The sequence below is a fragment of the Elgaria multicarinata genome, chromosome 6 (genome assembly GCF_023053635.1).
Source record: "Elgaria multicarinata webbii isolate HBS135686 ecotype San Diego chromosome 6, rElgMul1.1.pri, whole genome shotgun sequence".
NCBI lineage: Eukaryota > Metazoa > Chordata > Lepidosauria > Squamata > Anguidae > Elgaria > Elgaria multicarinata.
The window spans coordinates 8,009,559-8,030,090 of NC_086176.1; the positions used below are offsets into that span (position 1 = coordinate 8,009,559).

The 20,532-nt window shown below is 48.1% G+C and overlaps 1 protein-coding gene across 1 annotated transcript in view; it reads right to left on the minus strand.

Moving 5' to 3' along the window:
- The window catches only part of CLSTN3 (calsyntenin 3), a 50,656-nt gene extending 33,877 nt beyond the window's left edge, over positions 1–16,779 (minus strand). The window contains exons 1-5 of the mRNA XM_063128958.1: positions 16,768–16,779; positions 6,512–6,634; positions 4,412–4,607; positions 2,416–2,624; positions 670–819 (exon numbers count right to left, since the gene is read on the minus strand). Of these exons, the coding sequence (XP_062985028.1) occupies positions 670–819; positions 2,416–2,624; positions 4,412–4,607; positions 6,512–6,587 (631 nt within the window). The 5' untranslated portion in view covers positions 6,588–6,634; positions 16,768–16,779. The remainder of the gene's footprint in view (positions 1–669; positions 820–2,415; positions 2,625–4,411; positions 4,608–6,511; positions 6,635–16,767) is intronic.
- Positions 16,780–20,532: the final 3,753 nt, after the last annotated feature.

A 20,532-nucleotide genomic window follows, 5' to 3' on the forward strand; every position in this document is an offset into this window, starting at 1 on the left:
TGCAGACTTGTTAAAGGCATAAATTGAATACATTTAACAAAACCAGAAACACCCCAAGACATTCTGCTTGAACTGCCAGCACCTCAATCCCAGATGGTTCTCTTGCCAGATGAAGGGCTACTCCAACCCGTGTGAAGCCAAGTCTGTTGGCTATTTTAAAAGGAGGAGGAGGGGAGCTTTAGGGCGGATTCCTGTATTGAGCCGGGGGTTGGACTCGATAGCCTTGTAGGCCCCTTCCAACTCTGCTATTCTATGATTCTGTGATTCTATGATTCATGTTATAGAGGATGCAAGGCTTACAACACACACACACACACACACACACCATCTTCAGTAATGCTCCAAAGGGCCCCTCCTACTACAACTAGCTTCCAGTTGAAGAAAAGGTGCCTCCAACGAATCAGGCGACCGGTTTTTGTAAAACAGTAACAATTTTAAATTCAGTACAGAATGCTAAGATGGTACCTGCTACTATGACACATATGTATGTCATTAAAAGAAAGAGAAATGATATATGAGCGTATACCAGACAGATTAGGGTGAGAGGGAAAACAAAAGGCAAGGAAGGGAGAAGTGTTAAAAATAAAAAAACAAAGGATTCAAATAATACTTTGATGAACACAAGGGATGAAAGAGGAAGGCATATGCATGTGAATTAGGGCCACATACCTTGCCAGCTGGGTTTACAGGTAGGCTTCACCTGAATCTCTACCTCAGCGTCATCAGAGGCCCGTTTCTTGCCACAATCATAGGCCGTCACTGTGAACCTATAGAGGCGTTCACCACTGTATTGCAGTTTCTCTGTGTTCTCAATATTTCCTGACAGAAACAGGAAGATCCCAGGGTTAGAGGAACAAAAGACAACAGAGCACAGCATGGAAAGTGAAAGAAATGTACACCGAGTGAGTGCCACAGCGAGCTTTTCTTGTAAAAGCCACGTGTGCATGTTACATATCCATCCATCCATGCATCCATGCACATATAAATATATTCAATAATCCAAAACTCTGCCAGTCCAAGACTCCACCAGTCTAAGGCTCTCTCATATTAGCACAAACCCCAGAAAGCCAAGAAATCAGAAGCTAAGGTTAATGCTTTAACCACTGCCCCATGGGATCAGGAATGATGTTGTGCGATTTTTCTTGTTAACCGCTTAGAGATACTTTAAAATATGATCGGTGGTATATAAATGTATTAAATAAATAAATAAATAAATAAATAAAATTGTGCTTTCTTACAACTTACCCCCATGCACCAAGACTTCCCTTAGTCTTTCAGGCCCAAATCCAGATGGGGAGCATAGAGTTCCTTGGACCAGCAAAAATCCGATCCTGCGTTCTTTTATGAAGTATCTGGCACCTTACAGTATTGCTAAAGGAAACCTGATGGTGACTCCCCAGAAAGTGCCCATGGTATGTTTAGGGGGTCCGAATCTGCCCTTCAAACACCAGAGTAACACAACACATGGCAAAGTACCGAAAAAATGTGATATAGCACACTTTACATTTTTAGGTGTACACTTAAAACATATAGTGTGGGTGTGACAAACAGTACACTCATCAGTGATCCAGGATTAGCAGAAGTTCCTCTGTGTATGTCCAGTCAGTAGCTAAGCCAGCCTTGCTGCTATGTGTCCCATGGGTTAGTAACAACATAAGAATTAGAGTCAACTTTCACAGATGTAACTTGCCTGAGTCTTCTCCTGAATAAACTTCAAGGGGCAAAATTGCTAGAGTCTCTGCTAATTTTCATACACACAGAGTGGCAATCGGGTTCCTGTAATGCAGTATTGAGTCTTGGAAAGCGTATGGAAGCACGGACGCACACACACACACACAGTTATAATCATTTGCCATACAGTAGAACGCAACGGCCAAACTAGACGATATGTTGGAGATGAGTGAACAGTCTCCTCCTCTTTAGAGTCTTTTCTTTACTGCAGCGAAGCAAAAGCTGGGATTAGGAGCGGAAGAGTCACAGTGGGTTTGAGGGATGCTTAACCTTTTCCCTTCCTGCTGCTTTCCCACTCAGAATTGAGACCACTAAGCTGCTTTCCCATCTGGGGGTGGTGCTGCGGTGGGGGAAAGATAGGGGGTCTATGTATCTTTTCATCTTGGGAGGTGGGGCTGGCAAACAGCTTGTCAAGGGCCATTTTAAGCAGGCATCTGGTGAGAGGGAGAAGAGTGAAGCCATTCTCCCACCCACTTGCCTGTTGAAATTGGCGGCCTCCCTCAGCTGCTTTTCAGTTTAAAAAACCCCAACGACACCTGGAGACTGTACACACGTCTCCCAAAGTATTGTCTAGCTTGCCCTCGAAACACAGTCATTTGAGAGTTCCTACACCCATCTGCTCTACAGCATTGCTCTGCATTTCCTGGGGCAATTCGGCAGCCAGAGGCCGGTTCAGGTTCTCACCGTCATTGTCAATCAGGAAGGGGACATTGGGAGTCAGGATCTCATAGTAGCAGATCTGGCTGTACTGAGGCGAGCAATCCCCATCAATGGCTTCCACGCGCAGGATGCGATCATAGAGCTTCCCTTCTGTCACCGCCACATGGTAAAGCTTATCCACAAAGACTGGAGCAAACTCGTTGACGTCATTCACCCGCACGTGCACCGTGGCCCTGAACAAAGGGGGGGGAGGGAGGGGCAATTAGTAGCTGAGCCCAGAAGGTCATTTCCAAAGGAGAGAGATGCTGAGACTCAAGACTGCCTGGAATGCTGAACTCTCTCTATCTTAAGAACGTAAGAAGAGCCACATTGGTTCAGACACCGAGGGTCCATCTAGTCCAGCACTCTGGTCCCACAGTGACCAACCAGCTGTCAACCAGCATGACAAGGTGCAACAGCACCCTCCCACTCATGTTCCCCAGCAACTGATGTATGTCAGCCCACTGCCTCAGCTAATGGAGGTAGCACACAGCCATCAGGACTAGTAGCCACTGATAGCCTTTTATGGCTGGCCCACAGCATGTAAAGGTTCCAGGGCTGAGTTGTGAGAACACTTGGCTCAAATGTATGTCTTGGCTGAGTCATGTGCCACCGGCAAGAAGAACCCTAAACAACACACGCCTTACTTCAGAGTAGGAATACTAGGCTCACACTTTCCCAGATTCTCCAGAAATGAAGGAACAGAACAGGAGAGATCATAGAATAGTAGAGTTGGCCTAGAAGGCCATCGAGCCCAACCCCCTGCTCATTGCAGGATCCAAACTTGTCAATGCCAATAGAAGTGTCCTGGACAGTAGCTGCCAGGGCAGAAGGCAAGAAAAAGTGAGCACTGGCTAAACTCCCAAAGAAACCTATGAAAGCTTGTGTGGCACAGTGCTTAAGCGAATGAGCTGCAAGTCAAAATGGGGGCGGGCTGTAGCAGTTCTTTAGCCAGTGGAGAAGCACATGTGTTTCATGCAGAGCAGGAATACTAGGCTCATGCTGATTTCAGGCTCAGGCTCCAGCATCTCCAAGCTGGGCCAGGAAAGATCCCATCTGGAACCCTGCAGAGCCACTGCCAGTCAGCGTAGAGTGAGCAATACTGGGCGAAATGGTCTGATTCTATGGAAGGCAGCATCCCATGTTCCTATCCCCACTTCAGATGTCACCTTGGCTCTGGATTACTTGGGTGGCTTTAGACAGTCCACTATCTGTCAGCGTCAGCTCCTACACCCTGGTGCAATATCTGGATAAAAATTCCAAATCTACGTTACAGGTCTATTGTAAGGAGTACTAAAGCCAGAATTGCACTTGGGGGGCGGGGAGAGTTCCCAACTCAATGTTTTCTCCAGAATGCTACTGAGGGGGGGGGGCATTTTCTGCAGAAGAGGAGGTTCTTAACTCTTCCCCTGCACCTCAGTTCTCCCCTAGAATGGCTTCCCAGGCAATTTTAAGCTTATTTTCTATAACCATGCTTTGAAGTAAGCCAGTCTTAGAGGGCGGCATTTGCAGAGCAAAACCAATGGGCGCAGCAGAGGGTGAGCACTCCTGTTGTGGCCGCTACCATCTGCTCCACAGCACTTGCATTTTCTGGGGCAACTCGGCAGCCAGAGTTCTCTCATGCAAATGTCCCATCCCCACATTCACATTACCTTAGGAAATGTACGAAGATAACATGTCATTTGAAGTGTTTAGAGGACAAAGAAAAGTTCTACATTCACGTTAATCGTTATAGTTACTGCTCTGACACTGACCACATTAAGTAAATTTACGGACAGCAGAAGGAAATTACCACTAAAGGGATGCTAGATGTAAACAATTGTCTACACTGTATACATTTAACCATCCCACAGCAATCCAAGGTATTGCACCTTTCCTAAATGAAGAGTAATTTTTCAGGGCTCAGTCTGGGACATGGTCCGTGGCAGGCTCAGGGGGAAGGAACACCAGCCCCCCGAACCCTGTACACCTTCAGCCTTACTTGTGGGATTTCTTGGTGTTGGCACCATCCGGTCCTTCACCACAGTCATAGGCCTGGATGGTGAAAGTGTGCTCCTTGTGAGCTTCACAGTCCACTGGCTCTTTGGCCCGGATCAGTCCCTCCCCCGTGGCCTTGTCCAGGATCACAGCTTCAAAAGGCACCCCGGCCCCATGGATCCGGAATCCACATATTTCACCTGGTTCCCCAGAGGTAAGAAGTAGAAAGAGGGAAAAAGAGGAATAGGAAGAAAAGAGTAATACAGGAAGCAAGCATTCCCCTCGCCCTGTCAGCCTCCCCTCCTCCCCTCCACACTCCCGTGTTGGCAAGAGTCACGGCGAGGCAGCGGCCTCAAGCAGTACATTCTGGATGCCGTTCAAACAGCAAAGCGGAAGGCTGAGGGATGTGACCCAGGGCCAGCCCAAGACATTTTGCAAAGGAGAAGATGGGCCCCCTCTCCATTCCATGCACTGGCACCAGCTGGACTGGCCGTTGAATCGTACATCAACACTGGTGATGGATAATGTCCCTCAGCACACAAGAGGCAGCAGGCTGGGTTAAGGGCTCGGGACAGGTTGCGTTGCATATGCAGCTCTGTCCTCCAAGAGAAGAAAACAAGGAATTGCAGGATAAATTCTCAGCAGATTGTGCTTCGCTTCAGTACCACCTCAAACACCAAAATGTCTTAGGCCAGCCTGGCTTCTCAACACATTCTGGTTTTCTGCCACGCTGGACCACCTCACACAAAATGGCTACCATGCAGATACTGTTTGAAACTGCATCCATGAGGCAGCTGCTCGATGTAGCAATCTGTTTGTGTGAAGCAATTTACCACATGAATAGGTCACTGGCACATGAATTTCCCCCAGCGCCACTTATGAAATATTTCTGTTGGTGGTTCATTGCTAGTATACAGAAAAATCTTATAGGAAGCTCCCTGCGTGAAATGGGCACCGTACCGTCCTACTTAGGTCCTAGTACTTCTCCCGTGTACAACGAGCTACGCTTTTGCAAGCGCTGAGCATGTGCATTGCTGCAGACAGACAACAGGCTGGATCTTGCCCGCATTCTCTGGAGCTTGTAGGGTCAAACGAGGCATGACGTTAAGCATGTGCTTGGCCCTTGCCTCCGTGCTTTGGGTTTATTAATAGCAGCCAAAAAGGGAAGGATCCAGACTGCGACCCTCTCTCCCCAATCCAATCACAATCTGGACTGGGGCCTCTGCACCTGCTATTTAGTGAACAAACAGAAACCACACAAGAGCTAATCACTTGCTTAATGTCAAAACCAGTGGTGTAGGGGGGTAATTTTTGGACTGCAGGCACTCAGGTTGACAGTCCCCACAGCCTCCCTGCTCCTCACCTAGGAGGCTGTTGTGTTTATCCAGTTCAACAAACCAAATCTAGCAGTTTTATGTCTACCTGGTAAAGCTAATGGGTCTTAATTGCCTATTCAAGAGAAAGCCACCTGAAAATACTTTGCATTACAGTAAAGTATTATTGCTGGGAAATGTATATTGCTTGGGAAATTTTATTATTTCCCCAGCAATTTATTTTATTTCCGCCCAGCTATTGTGAGGATTGCAGCTAAACTCAGAGGGAACAAGAGAGTCTTTGGCAGAGATGGGACGGCAGGTGATGGCAGGGTCCCTCCTGTGAGCCATGGCTCTGCTACAGCACTGGTCACATCTAGTTTGGCCCTTATGCAAAATATAATGAAAAAAATGCACCAGCAGGATGACACCCAATTTCTCAATAAGAAACGAGGCCTGGTCCTGCCTTCTGGCCAATGAATGTAAAGGCACTGGGATGACTGACAGGCAGGGCCGTTTGCACTTATTTTTTTAAAAAATGTATTACAACTTTATTTGATTACACTAACAGCATGGATTAAATCAAATAACTGTAAAGTCAACATATGCTAGCCGCATCCAAATTACAATATCTCCCCACCCTCTCCATCTACCCTTAGTATCTCCACCACCACCAATTTCTCATAGCAGACGTAGGCCTGGATCAGAGTAGGGCTGCAGAAATAAGACTTCATCCTGGAATGACCCTGCTCCTCTCCCTCCTCCCACTCTCTGCCTCTTCCAGCACATACCTGCATAGTGCAAGGGAGCATCCTTGTCCAGAGCAAAGAGCGGAGGGTTTAGCAGAACTGTGTTGTCATTCTCCATTACGATGCCCTGATATTCAGCCTCAATCCAGGGCTTGTGCTTGTTGGCTGAGAGAATTTGGAGTGAAAAAGAGAGTGGTAAACAGGATTAAAACCAGTCACATTTATGTATGTGTTGACATTCATTATCTCTCTCCTCACACCTTACTGGTAATATTGCATCCTCCTTGTACCTTTCCTCAGGAAACATTTCTATTGAATGTTTCTTGTGGGGGATTCATCCCCCTTCCCCTGCCTCCCAATCCAGCTAAGGTTATGGCTCTGTGCACAATTAATTGGGAGTGTATCAAACCAAAACCAGTGGGACTTACGTCTGAGTAAACATGGATGGGACTGGGATGCACAACCAATTGAAACCAATGGGACGTAAATTTCTAGTACCGTATTTCTTCGATTGTAAGATGCCATCGATTGTAAGACGCACACTAATTTCAGTACCACCAACAGAAAAAAAAATCCCTAAGACACACTCGAGATTCTAAGATGCAACTCATTTTTAGAGATGTTTATATGGGGGGAAAAGTGTGTCTTAGAATCGAAGAAATAGGGTAACTAACAAAAGGCTGACTTTAGTTGGACTAGGGGATCAGAGTGAGGGCTGGCACACTAGCTAATCGACTGGTCAAACATTGTTAAATGTGCCAAGACTGCACGGTGTCATTGCCAGCTTACTGTTTAGATTTTATTACGCTGTCAATGGTTACCAATGGCAGGAGGAAGCACAGCAGCAGTCAGGGGCAAAGCCAGCAGCACCGCAAAGCTGCCCCCCCTGCCCCCCCCATGGCTATCTGCTAACTGCAGATATCTCTAAACATGAACTTACATTGATTTATTAATTTATTGATTTGAATGAAATGATTTGTACCCCGTTTTTCTATCACAAAAACAGCACTGAAGCTAAACATATAATTATCATCAATGGCAAAGACCACTGTCTTAGACACTAGGCCTAGGGGTCCGCAACTTGTTTTGGCCTACAACTCTTACCATCCCTCACCATTGGCTGTGTTAGCTTAGGCTGATGGAACTTGTAGGCCCAAACATCTGGAGGGCCACAAGTTTCCCACCCCCATCTTAGATGACAGAGTGTCAGACTGGGCCAAGGAGAACCAGAGGTGTTTCCAGATGAGTGAAAGAACTGGGCATGTTTAGCCTGGAGAAGAGAAGATTGAGGGGAGACGTGATAGCACTCTTCAAATACTTAAAAGGTTGTCACACAGAGGAGGGCCAGGATCTCTTCTCGATCCTCCCAGAGTGCAGGACACGGAATAATGGGCTCAAGGTAAAGGAAGCCAGATTCCAGCTGGACATCAGGAAAAAATTCCTGTTAGAGCAGTACGACAATGGAATCAGTTACCTAGGGAGGTTGTGGGCTCTCCTACACTAGAGGCCTTCAAGAGGCAGCCGGACAACCATCTGTCAGGGATGCTTTAGGGTGGATTCCTGCATTGAACAGGGGGTTGAACTCGATGGCCTTATAGGCCCCTTCCAACTCTGCTATTCTATGGTTCTATGATGGATGAGTGTATAACTATTCCATTTTTCCCCTCCTTAACAGATTTTCTCAGCTAGAGGGTTACAAGTAGAAGATGAGGGTCTGCCCCTGCCCCCTGTAAAATTCTGCATGATCAAAAGCATCATCTTGAGTGTTACTAAGTACTTAAAAGATCCAGAGTACAGGCCCAATAATCATTTCGCAGGTGTCTTTGTAGGCTGAAGCCTGGTCCAGGATCTGTCATCAATGGACCAAAGGGCTGCTCATGGAAGGTGCTTCTGCCTGATTTACAGAGGGTTCCCCTCCCCACTGCACCACATTTCAGTCCATTCAGCAGGGGGCCCTGACCCTCTGGTGTAGCATTTTGAGGGTGATGGAGGGGCTCCCATGGGGAGGAGGGGGTGGGGAAGCGTGCTTCTCCCAGCCCGGTTGCATACAGCTAAATCTGGATGCAATTGATTATATATGTGTGTGAATGCATATATGCAAATTTAGAGTGACTACAATTTACTTAAATTTCAACAAAGTTAGCAATATCACAGCAAAATAAATAGGGAGCTGCCATCCCATTTTTTGTAAACCGCCCAGAGAGCCTCGGTATATAAATGCAATAAATAATAACACAATTGTAATGGCATGTATCCCACACACATTAAAGCCTCAGCATTCTTTTTGAAGAGATTAGGCACTGAACACACCTGTGGCAAGAAAACTACATCACATACACTGGCTGAGTTCACACAATCGCTACAGCCTAAACAAGCCCTGGGTGCCATTTGCAGAGTGCCGTTTGCCTAATCACCTGCTCGGGCTCAGCATATCATATTATTAGAACCTGAGCAGCATTGCTTGTTGGAGGAGGAAACAACCCTGAAGGAATATATTTGGGAAATTAATTGGGGGTGACCTGTGACTTGCTCTTGGCTTGCTTTAGATTAACACTCTTTGTTTGCATTTTTCACACAATTGAAAATTAGTTGCAATTTAAGAGGAAATGTTGGTTTTAGATGATCTGGGGGTGGGGTGCAAATTAAATGAAGCTATTTGGTGTGTTTTTAGGTGATTTGAATGAGAAATGCATTAGTTGGCTTTGTCCTTCTGTGAAATTTAAATGAATCCTAAGAATTAATTCTAAATCCACATACAGGGATATAATTTAACACATGTAAATTTTTATGCAGATTTGTGTCTTATGGACCCTGGTTGTAAACAGAGACAGGACAGAAAGAATTCCTGAGGCCAACGGGCTCCTTTCAGAGGGAGCTGACTTCAGAGGAAAACGGGGTGAAGGGCTGGGAGGGTTGCACATAGCTCAATTAACTTTATGAGGTGAGATGGCTGAGAACTTTTCTTTCCTTCTAAACTTTTTTTTTAAAAAAATAACTAACAGTTATTTTACTGCCCTAAAACTTCTGGCAGCACCAGGAGACATTCTGCAAGCAGCCTCCCCAGAACTTCCAGGAACATGAGGTCACATGGTTCAAACCCTCCATTTGATATAATCAGCTGCCTGCAGCTATACGAGAGAATTTAAAGGGGGGGATTTTGTGGAGGCTAATTAAATCTTTTGCTGTGCAGAAGCCACTGAGCTCTTCAAATTTTCATTGCAAGCAAGTTCCTAGCAGAGAGCAGACTACAATAAAAATATCTAGTTTGCTTGTAACACTGAAGCTCTTACATGGAATATTCAGAAGGGGAGAAACTGGCAGACACATTAGAATAATACTTTTTGCCAATTTCTTTGTTTGCCCCAATGAGAACTACGCAAGTTAAATTAAAATTACCGGGGTGGGTGGGTTTGTGACACCATAATCAGGATGGTTTCCACGCTACAGCATATATACCTCTTTACTAGCCATTTAACTTGTTATTCTTGTATATTAGGATTTCACATTAGCTAAGGGGTGAGCAACTTGTGGCCTTCTAGATTTTTATTTTGGCCCTCAACTCCCATCAGGCCTAGCCAGCATTGCCAATTGTGAGGGATGATGGGAAATGTAGGCGAAAACATCTGGAGGGCCAAAAGCTGCCACCTGTTCTTTAGATGCTAAGCCATGTATGGCAGGGGGAAAAGTCGAAAGGGAGAGATGGAGAGGTGTGGGGGGGGGGAGAGAAAGAGAGAGAGAGAAAGAGAGAGAGAGAGAGAGAGAGAGAGAGAGAGAACGAGCAAAACATGGAAGCAAAGGTACCAGTGTCTCCTAAAGTTTAAAAGGCTGCTGCCTTTATGCTATACATCCCTACTGGTCTGCCAAGGCAGTGAGTCCTAGGGTCTCCTAGGCCATAGCTAGATGGGACGAAATCCCGGGGTGATCCCTGGGATCGTCCCTGTGCATCCACATGATGCACATGGGATCCTGGGATCAGGGAGGGATGATCCCTCCCTTGTCCCGGGATCTCGCCCTCGCCTTTGAGCCTGCTTTTTTCACGGTCTTGGGATGATCCCGAGACCGCGGAACATGCGGGCAGGCATTGTGGGTTGTCCTGGCTCTTCGCGAGGAGCCAGGACCTGCACACGGGGTGCAGAGCTCCTCAGGAGCTCTGTGCCCATCAGGGGTGGGGTGGGGTGGGGAAATTACATTTAAATTAAAAAAAACCCTACCTTTCTGCACACAAGCGTTCGTGCGCGCTTCTTCTTTAATATTTTTTTTTAAATGGCAGCTGTGACGTTCTCACCTTCCAACATTGTCGCACGCCGCGTGTAAACAGAGGGGGTAATCGCGCAATAAAAATATCGCAAGATCTTCACCCCTCCATCCTGCTAGGTCTAACTGAGGCCCTAGTCAGTGCTAAGCTACTGAGCTCAGAAGGAAGAGGCAGGAGGAGACTATACATTTGGAGTACCTCAGAAGATTTGGCACATATGCCCTGGGTGTGCAGTTTCTAACAATGCCTGTGTCTAGTTCAGCCATGAAACTCAGTAGGTAATGTTGAGCCAGTCACTCACTCGCAGCTTAACCTACTTCACAGGGTTCTTGAGAGGATAAATGGAGAGGGGAACAGCACGTTTCAGGGCCTTACACTAGCTCTTGCTGGTAGAAACACTGCCGGTGGTAGCTCTCCACCCACTGAGCACTCAGCTGCAAGGTGGTGGCCTCCATGGCAACAGAAGACCCCTGCCAGCAGAGCTCCTGTCTGCCATATCCTAATCACCACCAGGCAATGTTTAGGATTGCACTCTTAATTGTTATATTTTTTCCTTAAATTTAATTATATTATTTCACAATAGCAGCGATCTAATTTGTTTTGGGATTTTGTTGTAGTAGTTGTAATTAGCACAAATATGAAACCTATTGATGATTCAATGTTGTTCTCACAATGTCAAATCTTTAAAAATGTTTGACCATTATTTGACCAGCAAAATGAATAAACCGACTCAGAAACTAGATAGCATTAAAAGATCCCAATATTTTATTTGATTTTACACACACACACACGAGCCAGCCTTAGGAGTGGTGAATTGAAGGGGGGATGGACGTTGGGCTTGAGGCTCCATGTTTGACAAATATATTGCCTGTAGTGAGCGAGGACCAAAAAAAGTGCTCCCTCACCGAAAACTTCCATCTACTAGCTTTAAAGTATGCTTCTTTTTCTATTTCCAATTTGATCTCATTCGTTTTACATAAACATCAGTGAAGCACAGCTTTACTTTGGTAGGTTTGCAATTATATACACCCAAACGACAACTATGATCCTCAGAGGTGGCCCTCGGCAGCAGGGCCTTCTCTGTGGAGGCCCCCACCCTCTGGAGAACCCTCCCTCGTGCAGTTTGGGTAGCAGGAAATGTAATATCTTTTAAACGCCTCCTGAAGACGTACCTTTTTACATAGGCTTTCCCTGGTTTTTAATGTAGCTAGTTTTATATTGCCTTTTTAACCTTTTAATGTTTTAAATTTGTACTTGTTATATTTTATGGGCTTTGGTTGTGCACTGCCCAGAGAGCTTCAGCTGATGGGCAGTATAAAAATGTAATAATAGATAAATAAAATTCTGCACAAACCACACAACTTGACAACACTACAAAACTGACTAGAGACTAGCCCTGCACATACCATTTCTGCCCAGAAAGAACCTCAAACTGCCTCATATAACATAAAATAAAAGCAGTTTCATGAAATTAGTATTAAAATAACATCATCATGCCCCATACATTTCACTAAATTTTAAATCCCATAATTTGAAAACCTGAGGATTTTAACCTTGCATTCAGATAAAATGTTTAAGGAGTGACAAGAGGTCAAATCTGGGGAAAGCTATGAAGAACACAGCCCGTTTGCATTGACACAATAAAAGGACGGAAAATGGCCTTTAATCGCTCCATAAAAGACATCCCTCAGCTTCACCTCAGCAGTGCCATCAATATACACACATTTTCTCTTTATAAGGTTGTATCCAATGTTAATTGTAGTCCCATTCATTTCAAAGTAGATCCTTTGAAATGAATGGGACTTCAGTTAAACAAACATTGGATATAGCCCATAGAGTTTCATAAGCAAACTGTCAGGCCCCTGCCCCCAATAAGCTTACAATTTCAATAGTGGAAGGCACAAAGACCAAGGGGCAAATATAAGAACAGGTGAATATAGTTAGGCACCCCTTGCTCTGTCCTGACATGTGCCCTATTCCCTTTGCCCCTTCCTCATTGCCCAAAGTGCTAATCTGGTTGGCTGGAGCCAGTCCAAACTCAACACTGAGGCAGCAGCCAGCAGGAGGCTCCGAAAAATGTCACAGGCCCAGAAATAGCAAATTAATCTTTATCACACAACCTCCAGGGCAGGGAAAACAGAGGAGGGTGGGGGTAGAGAAAGCAAGCAAGGGGGGGAAGCCATTATAAATTAATACTCCCTCCCCACCAACCAATCCCTGATAAATTGGGTCTCTGGGATTAGATCACAATGGCCTAGTTACAACCCCCATCTCTCCACGCTTATCCTCCACAGAGACGTGGCTCCGTCCATTCACAACAGAGCAACCCGCTGGCAATCGTGGCAACTTTCAGAATGGGGCCTGGCTGGTTCTAGAAAGCACCTTGGGTCGAGTGGCCCCACATCAGAGCCCAGGCCTTGCCGCAGAGCACCCTCTCAGCTTATGCAGGTGATCTTCCTGGTAGGTGATCATTTCATGGGAAGGGAATGTCGTCTGGATTTTTCACCTCAAGTACCAATACGCCAGTCCTGGTGCCATTGGGCTTACAACCAAACAATGCAGCAAGGCCGTACTCACGGGAGAGAAGCGGTTGTGTGGTGCGATACCTCCAAGCAGTGGTGGCTGGTGGCTCTGATTTCAGTGGGGTTGAATTCTGGGTTTCAGTCGGAACCAGCCAGAACTCTCAAAGAGCTATCCAAAATGCTGAGCCCAATCCCACCCCCAAAAAGGGCTTCACCACATTTATAGTTCTAGCTGGTTCTGACTTGAAACCCAGCATGGACTCACAGCCCCACTGAAATTGGAGCCTCCATCTTCCATTGCCTCCAAGGGATCGCATTTGTTGAACAGCTCAGCTCAAAACATGTCATTAGAATCACAGACGTGGCAGCAGCCAGCCATATACACAGGCCCCGTGCGGCAGTGCATGCACTAGACAGTAAATAGGACATCCAGGAGAATCCGCTCTCCCAGATAGTATTGAATCACATCCAGCCCAAAGCTTTCTGTGGGTAAGAGCTCAGCCTCTCTAACCACTAGGCTGGGCTCAGGGTCAGCTTTGGATGATTCCATAGCTAAAGAAAAAAGGTGGTTGGTTTTTTAAAAAAAGAAAAAGAAAAAGGATAGTGCTTTCTGAAAGCACAACCAGGCGTTGTCAGATAAGGCACCCCATGCAGTAATAGCCAAAATTTGTAGAAAAGAATACGGGTGTATGGTAAGGGTAGCCCAAACCTTAATTTGGGTTGCAAGTTATTCTTTTCTATATAACTTGTCTGTAGTTGGCATGGGGCCCATGCTTGACTGCCCTGAATGTACAGAAAGTTTTGGGTCAGGCAGGAACCAGTGTTATCTGGAAGAAAACACTTTCTTTGATGTTTGGTTTTAGGATTTGGGGTGTCCTAAAGCTTATTGCAGGGTTCCGACCTCCATTTATTTATTTGTAATTGTCATCTGGAGTCATCACACATTGAACTCCACTGCATAAAAATGATGCTTTTGATTGGAGAAAAATATTGTTTATCTTGAAGGGGATCTCTCCCAATGATGATATGAGGAAATCCTTAGCTTAGTTTGCAGTGCAGGGGCATGTAATGATTAGGCCTTCACGGAGTGCCATTTCAAAGTGTCATAAACGTTTCACAAAAATAAAGAACTGGGACCTAACTGCTTCTGTTAAAGCTCTATGTCCATAGATAGGCAATTTCTATGGCCCCCCCGAAAGCTACATGAGGTGTTGGTTGGTGGCTGAGGACCCCCCGCCCTCTCTCTCTCTCTCTCTCTCACACACACACACACACACATATGTAAATAGTGCATGCACTGACTGTTAGCAGAATGTGGGCCCTGAATCTCCCATGGGGCTCTCATGAGGTGCCACCCACAAGTGAAATCCAGCCTACTGACCTATGTCAATTCCAGGTTTATTGAACAGGATGGAGACAATTAGAAATTAAATATTCTCTCTCACACACAGCACTAGGACTTGTCACCTAGTGAAACCAACCTGCAGGGGCATTCAGGGCAGAGAAAGAAAGGTTTTCTTCACAGAACATAGAAGTCATTTTATGGAGTTCATTCCCCCAAAGAGATGGGGCTGGCCATTAGCTTTCATGGTTTTCAAAAGGGCTTAGGCTGATTTGATAGGATAGACAGAATGACCACATCAAGAGCTATTGACACCGATGGCTGACTTTGAGTACCAGTCACTGGGGACAAAAAAAAAAAAAAAAACAGGGGCAGGCCATCATCTTCATGCCCTCTTGGAGAACTGAGAGGCCAGAGGCCTCCAGTTTGCCATTACTGGAAACAGCATGCTGGACTCGATGGCCTGATCCAGCAAGCCAGTTCTTCTTATCCACCTCTGGGCTTTTAGAATGAGACACTGAAGGGCACCGTTGAGTGGGAAATTTGCCTAGAAAGGCTGCAGTTTGGGACCATGGAGCATTGGTAGGTCTTTGCAGTCAGCCGAGGGTGGAACAGCAGGAAAGATGCAGGTCAGGTCTACAAAACCCGAGGCCAAATAGCATAGGGGTCTAATGATTTGGATCAAGGGGCAGAAGGTGTCTCAAAGCGGGGTTCAATTCCAGGGTTGATGTACAAAAAATCCAGGCAATAAATAAATAAATCTACAGCCTCTCCTTTCTTGCCAGTATGTAGCTAGGGCACCTTGCCTTGCTGGCATGACGTGCCCTTCGTTCTCCGGGACACCCTGTAATGCAAAGCCCCACCCCCACCCCAAGCCCCATTTTTCACCCTTGTTTTCGACATGAAAAAGGGGGTTGTTCCAATGCAAGACACCCCTGTTGCCGGGAGCAACAACAGGGCGGTGGAGGAACAAACCCCTTCCCGGTTTCCATCAGCCACTTGAAGAGCCCTTGGTGATTTCTTCAGAAGAGGCTCTTTATCGGAAGGCACAAACAGATTCTTACCATGAGCCAGCAGTGGTTGCACGATGTGTTCGGAATCGGTTATCAGAGAGAGAAGAGGCAGAATATCTCTTGCTCTCCATCTGCAACACCACCAGGCACACGCAGAATCCTAATGCAGCCGCAGAGCTCTCCCCCTCCCGCACACACCCAATTCGGAAGGCAGGAGAGCAGTGGCAAGAGAAACCAAGGGCGCGTTCCCACCGCCCTGCCCTCCTCCTTGCTGGAGGCGGCAAGCAAGGGTCTTCTCCACCTCCCCAGAAGGTGCAGGGCGAGTTTCACCACCACCACCACCACCCCACTTCCCTCCATTCACACAGTTCTCTATTCCCCAAGAAGACTTTATGTTGCGCCGGTGCCTACAGCCATAGGGTCTACTAACTAACCTGCAGCTCCCTTTGCTTCACACACAGAGGTGTGTGTGTGTGTGTGTGTGTGTGTGTGTGAGAATGCGCACTCCACGTCCGTGCTTGGAATGGTGAAGGCGCCTCCCCCGCGTTCAGGAGTCCTCCCCCCACCCCGTATATGTGCGACGCTGGCCCTCCCCTTTGCCCCATAGATTATAGATTTCTCCATAATTAATCAGACAGACGGGCGAGCAAACCGAGACCTGGGGCTGCCAGGAGACAATGCCCAGAGACGGGGATGTCGGCGGAGGGGCCGGCGAAAGCCGCTCCGGGAGCCCCAGCACGTCTCGATCCATCCGGACGGGGAATTCGGGGAAACGTGGGGCACGGCTGGGCGTGGGCCGAGGGAGGGAGGGAGGGACGGAGGGAGGGGAGGAGAAGGACAGGAGCCGCAGCGACGCGGGTGCGCCTAGCGAAGCAGCGCAGGGGGCCGGGGCCGGGGGCTGGACGCTCCCGGAGGAGCGGCGAAGGTGAGAAGGGGCGGCGCGGCGGGGGCCGGGGGCCTCGTGCCAAGCCCCGTCTCTGCCGCTCCTCGCCCGCCCCGGCGGGTATGGGACGGGGGATTAGAAGCCAGCAGAACAGCTGCGCGCCACATCCGACCAGATGGCCGGCCGGGATCAGGCAGGCAGGCGCGGCTGCAGCTCGACCGCTCCGCCCGCCGCCGCCCTCCTCCTCCTCCTCCGGGCCGTCGGGGCGCCTCCACTCACTCACCTTTGTTGCCGAAGGCGCAGGAGAGCAGGAGGACGAGGAGAGGCAGCGAGGCGCGGGGCTGCTCCCTGCCCATCTTGCCGGAGCCCCGACGAGCGCGCCGGGCGGCTGCTGGAGGGCTGGGCTGGGCTGGGCCGGAGGGCTGGCGCTGCCCCGAGCTCCGCTCCCGCTCGGCTGCAGCAGGGGCGACCAGCCGGAGCCCTGCGCGCCGCAGCCGCCTGCTGCTGGAGAGCTTTCTGGCGCCGAGCAGCTCAAGGCAGGGCTGGTGCTCCTCGCCGCTTCCTCGCGCTGGCTGCTCTGCCCCAGCCCAGCCCCTGTACTGCAGCATGATGTCAGCAGCGCCCGACGCTGATTGATGGGCGCTCGCAGCCAATGCGCGTGGCGCCGGAGCCAGGTGCTGCAGGAGAGGGAGGGGACCAGGATTTGGGGAGGGGGGGAGGATGGAGGAGGGCTTGAGCGGGGCGGGGGGCTCTATGGGGAGATTTGGGCCTGCGGGGGGGGGGGGAGGTTGCCTGTGCTTGCGCGCTGCTAGATGACGAGGCTGGCAGGATAAGAACTTTTGAGGAACTTTGGCAGAGTTGGGATAGCAAGCGCGCCTCCTCCTCCTTCTTCTTCCCCCGCCGCCGCCGCCGCCGTTTCTCCTCTCTACCGCTGGTGCGGCGCTCAGGGCGGGGGGAGAAACCCAGCTCGCGTGCCGTCTACTGGAATCGAGGGATGCGGGGCACTGCCAGGAGGAAGCCCCCACGCCCGGGGTCTTTCTTGAGCTGGATAGACAGCATCAACGCGCTGCTCTGGCGAGTGCAACGGGTATTAACGCCGTTTCTTGTGTTTCGCCTACCCAGGGGAGGCTGGTGGCTCCTATGTCAGTAGGGCAGTAAATCCACTCTGGGCTTCAGTCCAAACTCAAAGGAGCTCTCCAAGGGGTTGAACCCGTTTTGGGGATTGGGTTCAGCCCCTTGGCTAACTCCTTTAGCGTTCTGGCTGGTTCTGACTGAAACCCAGAATGGATTCTCTGCCCCACTGACACAGGAGCCACCAGCCTCCACTGCTCATACCCTTCTTTAGGACAGTGGTCTTCAACTGGTCCAGACCTGAGACCCACCTCGAACTCCCAACCTGCAAAATCAGACCCATTTCCACAGCTTTGCCGCAACCCATCTGGCCTGATCTCGTGATTCAGTTTTGGGTCGTGACCCACCAGTTGAAGACCACTGCTTTAGGGTCAGTGGTAGGCATTAGCCTGAGGAAGTTCACAGCAGCAAATCGAGGTGTCTTCCCATCACGACCGAGGCAAATCGTCACATTGTTATCATACAGTGCCACCAAGTGCTAGGTGCTGTATGAAACAAAGGACATACGTGGCTTGATCTCTCATCCACCAAATACCCAGCACTTGCTGTCTGGCAGATGAATGTATGAACTGTTTCCACTTGAAAAATATCCCTATGATATCAGGTGAGATGAAAATTCCTATCTGTAATTGTTCGTTAATGCAAGACACAACACGACATCTGCTGTCGTCAAGTGAACAACATGAATGTGTGAATCAGCCCATAGACACGACATGGTTCCAGTGATGGCAGTCAACATGGCCCAAGACATTTGGCTTTGCCAAGCAGCTGCACTGAAATCCAGGACCTCTTTGACTGTTGTAGAGGATCCTAGGGTGCACACCTGAAGCCTGGTCTGATATGGAAAGCTCTGCCTGGTGCATGTTCCTGGATGTGCTGAATTGCAACAATGGACTGGATGAGGGCTAATAAACTGAAACTCAATCCAAACAAGATTGAGATGCTGTTAGTGGCTGGTTCCTCTGACCAGATGGTGAGTGTTTAACCTGTTCTGGATGGGGTTGCACTCTCTGAAGGAGCAGGTTCATAGCTTGGGGGTTCTCCTAGAACCTTCTTTGTCCCTTGAGGCTCAGGTGGCCTTGGTGGCACAGAGTGCCTTCTACCAACTTCGGTTGGTGGCCCAGCTACGCCCCTATCTGGACAGAGATAACCTAGCTTCAGTCGTCCATGCTCTGGTAACCTCCAATTAGATTACTGCAATGTGCTGTACATGGGGCTGCCTTTGAAGATGGTTCGGAAGCTGCAGCTTGTGCAAAATGCAGTAGCGAGATTGATAACCGGAACCAGAAGGTTCAAACATATAAGACCGATTCTGGCCCACTTGCATTGGCTGCCTATATATTTCTGATCCCAATTCAAGGTGCTGGTTTTAACCTATAAAGCCTTACATGGCTTGGGGCCACCATACCTGATGGAACACCTTTCCCAACATGAACCTACCCGTACACTGCGTTCAACATCTAAGGTCCTCCTCCGAGTGCCTACTCCAAGGAAATCTTGGGAAATGGCAACAAGGGAGTTGGCCTTTTCAGTGGTGCCCCCCCCAATTATGGAATGATCTCCCCAACGAGGCTCGCCTGGCGCCAACATTGTTATCTTTCACCAGGTCAAGACTTTTCTCTTCTCCCAGGCATTTAACAGCATATGCTGAATTTTTAACTGACCTGAGAATAGTTGTTTAAATGGATATTGTTGTTTTTATACTTTTGGTGGTTTTAAATTTTGTATATCTGTTTTTAATGTTCATTGTTTTTAACTTTTGTAAACCACCCAGGGAGCTTTGGCTATGGGGCGGTATATAAATGAAATAAATAAATAAATAAATAAATAAATGTTACGTCTATAATGATTCTTTCATACATGCAACCACCAAATGCTGTGAATATGCATGTGTGAATCAGCCAGAAGAAGGGGTTGGGTTGGTAAATGGGGGAAGGCCTATGAGGCAGAATGGAAGAAGGTCCACAGAGGCAGCCTCTATGACAGGTGTGCACAGATGAGCTAGTGGAGTAGAATGGTTCCCCTCTCCATTGCGCATTCACCAGGTGGCCTTAGGTAGGGTGACCCTATGAAAAGGAGGACAGGGCTCCTGTATCTTTAGCAGTTGCATAGAAAAGGGTATTTCAGCAGGTGTCACTTGTATATATGAAGAACCAGGTGAAATTCCCTCTTCATCACCACAGTTAAAGGTGCAGGACCAGATTTAAAAGAGGGCAGTGCACCTGCAGCTTGAAGTGTGATGATGAAGAGGGCATTTCACCAGGTTCCCCATATATACAAATGACACCTGCTGAAATGTCCTTTTCTGTACAACTGTTAAAGATACAGGAGCCCTGTCCTCCTTTTCATAGGGTCACCCTACCTTAGGCAAGCTGCTGCTGCCTTAGCCTCCTGTTTGCAATATGGAGATAATGTTGGCCTACCTTACCAGTGTGTTGGAAGGATTTCTGAAATAATGCATTTGAGCAAAGTGCTTTGAAAACTCGGGGTGGGGAAACATATATAACTTTGAGCCATACAAGGCTCAGCCATGGAATCTGTTTCCAGTGCCAGGACTCGAGAAATTATAGAACAGTGCCTCTGGGTATATGCAGAGTGGATTGTCCACATCCTTGGTGACTCTTGCCACCAGATATTTGGGGTTATAGGGAAAAGACCTTGGGATGATTTTGTAGCACATCTCTTTTTACTGGGGAGCCAGCTCCATTTCTCAACAGGTTGACAGTGGCAAAGGTGGGCGAAGGAGCAAGACCTCATCAACCCCCTACTCCCTTACTAGGTCGTAAGAACTGGGTGGGGCCTACTTCTGAGTAAGCACGGATAGCCTGGGGCTGCATGACTGTGAGCCGGGAAGTCCCCGGTTCTCTGGAACAGGCCAACGACTCTTCAAAGAAAGGGCTCCTCGTCCATGGTGACG